Genomic DNA, 6612 nt, shown 5'->3' on the forward strand with positions numbered 1-6612 from the left:
CGGGGGGCGGGGCTCCGCGACGCTCCAATCCCGGCCGCGCCCCGCGCGCCCCCTCCCGCCCAGCTGGGGGCACCGAAGGTGACTTTCACCCGACACGCCCCAGACACGCCCCTGGCCCAGGTGCGAAGCGGCAAGGTTGCGGGGTTCAGGGCCAGTGCACCCGCGTGCACCAATGCAGACCAGGGCAGGGCGTGGGGCTTGGTCCGGGACCGTGGACCCCAAGGGAGGGCACAGCGGAGCAGGAGCCAGGCGAGCCTCGGCGGCGCAGTAGGAGGGTCCCTCCGTACTCCCCGGGCCCCTTCCTCGCTCCGGGCCAAGGTGGGTCCCAGGGCAGGAGCAGGGCAGGGCAGAGGTGAGGGCGGGCGGGGCCTCGGGCGGCCGCCGCGCGGCGCTGACGGGGATGGATGGGCGCCCCGCGGCTCATTCGGCCCGGAGATGAGAATCATTGATCACGGACGGAAACCCCATCACGTCTGTCAATAGGGCTGACAAACGGCGCCCGCCGCCAGTGCCTGCGCCCCTCCGCACCTCCGCGGTCTCAGGACCCCTGGGCTAGGCAGGAGGTTCACCTTTGACCTTCGCCCTCCACTGCTGAGCCAGCCCCCCCCACCGCCCCGCCCAGTGCGCCCCTGTGTGGGGGCTGGGCGGGGAGCCCCCCCTCAGTGCCGCCAGCCTGGCCTTTTGGTGCAATCTGTCCTTTCCTCCCACTGTCCCATCTTTCGCCATCAGCTCTTCTCCATGCGCGTCCCCTTCCCTGTCTGTCTCTGTCCTTGTCTCTGTCCCCATCCTCTTCGCTGCTACTTCATCAGCTCCCTCCTTCCCTCAGTCTCTCTCTCCCCTGGCAGGGAGTCTACAGCTGTCAGCTGTTGCTATGCATTGAGGCCGTCGCTGAGGTCGTGGGATGACGGACACTCAGACAGAGATGGGGGCAAGTAGAGAGACAGAGGGGAGAGAGATCACCCCCCACCGCACGCAGATGCATTCTCAAAGCCAAGCCACACTGAAGAGTGAGCGCCGGTGCAGAGCAACGTGCACTCAGAGGCCAGCACACACGCGCGCACACAGGTGCACACCCGGGGGCACACCAACACACGCAGGTGGTCGCCCGCTCACACGCACAGGAGCACGCAGTGCCCGACACAGTTAAACGCACACTTCCACCACCAAGAGACTAGCACACCCCACCAGGTACTCAGCGCACTCCCCTTGCCTTGGCAGAGAGGCAAACACCCACAGAGAGGACACACACACACACACACACACACACAGAGGTGTATGCCGGTACAGGACATCCAAAAGACAAGATGAGGAACACACAAAGAAAGAGACCAACATGGGATGTGACAGACACGAATAAAGGGTCAGGGAAAGGACAGGGATGCTGAGGACGAGGCTGTCGCAGGGACACCCAGGGAGACAGAAGCCAGGAGGCTGGAACCCTGGTGCAGCAGGGTAGAGAGGAGAGAGCAGGAAAGGCAAGAACTGCCCAGGCCCAAGGCCAGAAGGTCCCAGACAGCAGAATGGGGTGGTTTGGGCACAGTTGGGGGCAGTGGGCACACCCAGGAGGCCTGATGTGCCAGGACAGATGCCCATCACTGAGCTCCTGATTTTCTGGCGTCCTGGCCCACCCCATCTTTCCTCCTCTTGCTACAGTCTCAGTTCACTCCTTCCTCTCTTCAGCGACACGTATGTAACTGTGTGTAACACATGTACACACACGTCCCTGCTCTGGGTCTTTGCCTCCTCTCAGTATCTCTCCATCTCTGTCTCTGTCTCCCATTCGATCAGCCTCCGTCCCTGGTTCTGCCCATCTCTTCTGTGTCGTCTTAGGCACCTTCCTGCCTTGCGGGGTGGGGTTTGGACCACCTCCTGGTGGACTCTCTCTGGACCTAGAAGGTCCTGGTGGGCAGAGGAAGGACGCTGACCAGAGGGGTATGCCTTCCAAGCCGCAGCTGGGGGCCCTTCTCGCTCTGCTCAAGATCTTGAGGCGACAGGCAGAGAATCAGTGACTCCCCAGGGGCGCCAGATGCACGGCTGGCAGAAGGAGGGGGTTAGGGGGTGGAGCTGGTGGGCATCCCGCAGGGGCTGGGGGAGGGAAGGGAGCCTCTGGCAGAGGGTGGAGGGGCGTGGCAAAATAGCCACAGGGATGGAAAGGAGAGGCTGGACTGAGGTCGGCCGGCAGGTGCATAATTAGTGTCTGTTGAGGAGGGGGCTGCGCTGAGGGCTTCAGAATAAGCAGCCCTGCAGGAGTGCGGGCGCCACCTGGTGGCCAGATCGGGGCATGAGCTCCCCACTAGGTAATCAAAAAGGCCCCCTTTCCCCAGCAGGGATGCTCAGCCCCAGCGCCCTCTGAGCTTGGAGGGCCTGGAGGATGAGATTGGAGATGTGATCTCTGAACGGAGGGAGAGGGAGTGCTCTTGTTTCTGGAGATGGCTAGACCTATGGCCTCCCCAAGGAAGAAAGAAACCAGGGAGGATCACCCTAGGGAAATTGAGCCAGTGAGGGAGGGGAAGAGAGGCAGGGAGAGTAAGGGTTCACCGTCCCTGGTCCCTGAACTACTTGCTGTCGCAGACAGGGAGGTGCCCTCTCTCTCCTCTCTCGGTCCCGGGCAGTGTAGAGCTGTGTGACTTTCTTCAGGTTTCTCTGGGCAGGGGTGAAGCGGACCTGGGACACCCTAGATTGCCACAGCTCTTCCCTATTAACCCTTGGCATGCCTGAATGGCTAGTGAGCTGGATCTGTGGGTGACTTGGCAAACTGGCCTTCCCAGCTGTCCTTCACCGCAGGGACCCCTTCTCTTGAATCCAGGATTTTACTTTTGGCATCTAATTAGCTTCCATGAAGTGAGATGTCAACACTTTAAGAGGACACTCAGGGGCCAGCAGATGGCTTAGCAGTTACATTGCTGGACTCCTATGTGGCCACCTGCGGTTCAAGTCCTGGACCTGGTGGCTTGAAACTCACCTGGGCATGTGTGCCTGAGTGCCCAAGATCCTGAGAGAAGGAGAAGGGATTGTGGTATGGCCATCTCTGGGGCTGTGATTTCTTTTTTGTTGTTTGTTGATGTTTTTAAATTTGATTCATTCATTCATCTTTAATTTGACACAGAGAGAGAAAGAGGGGAAGTGAGAAATCAAGCCACCAGGTTCGAAACTTGAACCGTGGTCAGCCATGTGGGAGTGTCCAGCGCCTTAACCACCATGCCACTTGCTGGTCCCCTGGGGCTGATTTCTTACTTTCCTTTTCCCTTTCACTGTCTCTCTCTCCTCAGTGAGCACACAGGCTCTAAGGCAAAAACCTCAAGAAAAAAAAGTGAACTCAGGACCGATAGCGGTATGGGACCACCTGAGGATTAGCCTTCATCACTCCAAGTATTCACTTTTAAAAAATAATTATTTAATTTTATTCATTATCATCATTATTCTTTAATTTGATCAGAGAGAGACAGAGAGAGAGAGGGAAAGTGAGAAAGCAAGCCGCCAGGTCTGACACTCAAACTGTGGTTGGCCATGTGGGAGTCCAGTGTCTCAACCACCACACTGCCTGCCAGCCCCCATGTATTCATTTCGTTCGGTGCTATCTCTCCCCGTGGGAGATCGTTTCAGGCAGGGAATGGTGGAGGTCTCGTAGGAGTGATAATGCAGAGATACAGATCGCGAGCTGGAGTCCTAGCACCAGATGGAACACACGATCCAGAGAGGTGAAATCCTGGCTCAGGGCCACCCAGCTACGAGAAGCAGATCTTCCATGTCCAGGCCAGGGCCACCCCCTGCCTTGGTCGCCACAACATGGAGAGGGAGAGGGCCTGGAGCAGGGCACTGAGAACCGAAACGCAAGCTCGCCTCTAGCAGAGCGACCTCCCTCTGGTGGCTGAAGCAGGCAAGTGCAGCCCCCGCTCCTAGAGTCACACAGGCAGACACAAGCGGTTTTCTTTTTTTTTTTTCTTTTTACAATTTTATTTATAACAATATCTGTGTTATTTAGTTGTAAAGGAATTCAGCAAAAATTATTAAAACGTTCATGTCCCCGAAACGGGGCTGCCCACTTGCCCCTTCTTCTTGTGCCCCACCTCCTCATCCCCAGGGAGGGGAACTTGGAGGGTGTTGATCAAAGAGCCCCTGGGAGCCACGGTGGGGGGGCACGCAGAGAGGGGGTCTGTCTGGGGGGTATTGAGTGTGGCCCCTAGAGTGGGGGCTGGGGCTCAGGGTAGCCTCCCCCCAAAACTAAAACACTCCATATTTTCCTTCCTACCTCAGCCAGAGCCACATTTTCCAGACAGGGGCAACCCCAGGAACTCTCCTTCCCCAGAATTTGCCCTCAGCTCCCTGGGGGGGAAGAAGGGGGGAGGCTGAGGGGGAGAGCCTTGACAAAGTGTCTTGACCTTGACCTTGACCTGGCAGGGGCAGCACCACCAGCTCTCCCAGTGGGGGTGCGGTTGGGTGGGAAGGTGGAAGCGGGCTCCTTCCTACCTTTAAGCTGCAGGAGCCCCCAGGGCCCTCCCTGCCCGGCTCCCGAAGGCAGCATGGGGGTGCCAGGAGCAGGCAGGAAGGAGGGGGGTGGAAGGAGATAATACTGTGCTCACTTGCTCGCTTGCTCGCTCACATATAAAAAGTAATTCCTTCATTTGTACATTTATACATCCTGCGGGGCCGGGGAAGGGCTGGCTGGGAGGGCTCGCGGGAGGACTTCTCTGGCAGGGGCCAGCAGGTCTCTTGGGGAAGTCCGATGGGCCAGGGCCCTATGCCAAGGGGTCTCCTATCTCGTCCTCAGGGCCCCGGCCCAGGAGCTCTCGCTTCTCGTCCGTGCTTATTTAATTTTATTCATTATCATCATTATTCTTTAATTTGATCAGAGAGAGACAGAGAGAGAGGGAAAGTGAGAAAGCAAGCCGCCAGGTCTGACACTCAAACTGTGGTTGGCCATGTGGGAGTCCAGTGTCTCAACCACCACACTGCCTGCCAGCCCCCATGTATTCATTTCGTTCGGTGCTATCTCTCCCCGTGGGAGATCGTTTCAGGCAGGGAATGGTGGAGGTCTCGTAGGAGTGATAATGCAGAGATACAGATCGCGAGCTGGAGTCCTAGCACCAGATGGAACACACGATCCAGAGAGGTGAAATCCTGGCTCAGGGCCACCCAGCTACGAGAAGCAGATCTTCCATGTCCAGGCCAGGGCCACCCCCTGCCTTGGTCGCCACAACATGGAGAGGGAGAGGGCCTGGAGCAGGGCACTGAGAACCGAAACGCAAGCTCGCCTCTAGCAGAGCGACCTCCCTCTGGTGGCTGAAGCAGGCAAGTGCAGCCCCCGCTCCTAGAGTCACACAGGCAGACACAAGCGGTTTTCTTTTTTTTTTTTCTTTTTACAATTTTATTTATAACAATATCTGTGTTATTTAGTTGTAAAGGAATTCAGCAAAAATTATTAAAACGTTCATGTCCCCGAAACGGGGCTGCCCACTTGCCCCTTCTTCTTGTGCCCCACCTCCTCATCCCCAGGGAGGGGAACTTGGAGGGTGTTGATCAAAGAGCCCCTGGGAGCCACGGTGGGGGGGCACGCAGAGAGGGGGTCTGTCTGGGGGGTATTGAGTGTGGCCCCTAGAGTGGGGGCTGGGGCTCAGGGTAGCCTCCCCCCAAAACTAAAACACTCCATATTTTCCTTCCTACCTCAGCCAGAGCCACATTTTCCAGACAGGGGCAACCCCAGGAACTCTCCTTCCCCAGAATTTGCCCTCAGCTCCCTGGGGGGGAAGAAGGGGGGAGGCTGAGGGGGAGAGCCTTGACAAAGTGTCTTGACCTTGTCCTTGACCTGGCAGGGGCAGCACCACCAGCTCTCCCAGTGGGGGTGCGGTTGGGTGGGAAGGTGGAAGCGGGCTCCTTCCTACCTTTAAGCTGCAGGAGCCCCCAGGGCCCTCCCTGCCCGGCTCCCGAAGGCAGCATGGGGGTGCCAGGAGCAGGCAGGAAGGAGGGGGGTGGAAGGAGATAATACTGTGCTCACTTGCTCGCTTGCTCGCTCACATATAAAAAGTAATTCCTTCATTTGTACATTTATACATCCTGCGGGGCCGGGGAAGGGCTGGCTGGGAGGGCTCGCGGGAGGACTTCTCTGGCAGGGGCCAGCAGGTCTCTTGGGGAAGTCCGATGGGCCAGGGCCCTATGCCAAGGGGTCTCCTATCTCGTCCTCAGGGCCCCGGCCCAGGAGCTCTCGCTTCTCGTCCGTGCTGGCCAGGGAGGGGCGGCTGCCGTGGCCCCCCATGTAGAGCGTGGCGTACACAGGGTTGGTGAAGTTGGTGGGCTGCAGGGGGACAGAGGGCTCGAGTGGGGCTCAGCTGGGCTCTGCGGCCCGGGCTACCACCGGGCTACCACCCCTGTCTCTGCCCATCCTCCAACCCAATTCCCTTGGTCGGCCACCCGCACCTCCTGGGCCTGCCCTGGAAGCCTCCTCCTCCATCCCTCAGCCCACCTTGTCCGGGTCCAGGGCGAAGTCGGCATCCAGTAGGCCCCCGACGTCATCAGGCTCCCCGCCTTCGTACATCTTGTAGGTGGGGTTCCCGATCTCCACGTTCATGGCACCGTTGGTCATGCGCTGGTGCTGGAAGCCCTTAGCCCTGGGAAGGG

At 58.6% G+C, this 6612-nt stretch overlaps 1 protein-coding gene across 1 annotated transcript in view; it reads right to left on the reverse strand.

Moving 5' to 3' along the window:
* Positions 1-5333: 5333 nt before the first annotated feature.
* The window catches only part of LRP1 (LDL receptor related protein 1), a 94583-nt gene continuing 93304 nt past the window's right edge, over positions 5334-6612 (reverse strand). The window contains 2 exon segments of the mRNA XM_027769638.1: positions 5334-6289; positions 6458-6604. Of these exon segments, the coding sequence (XP_027625439.1) occupies positions 6149-6289; positions 6458-6604 (288 nt within the window). The 3' untranslated portion in view covers positions 5334-6148.

Source organism: Tupaia chinensis, unplaced genomic scaffold (genome assembly GCF_000334495.1).
Source record: "Tupaia chinensis unplaced genomic scaffold, TupChi_1.0 Scaffold150006_1, whole genome shotgun sequence".
In the NCBI taxonomy this organism is placed as follows: domain Eukaryota; kingdom Metazoa; phylum Chordata; class Mammalia; order Scandentia; family Tupaiidae; genus Tupaia; species Tupaia belangeri.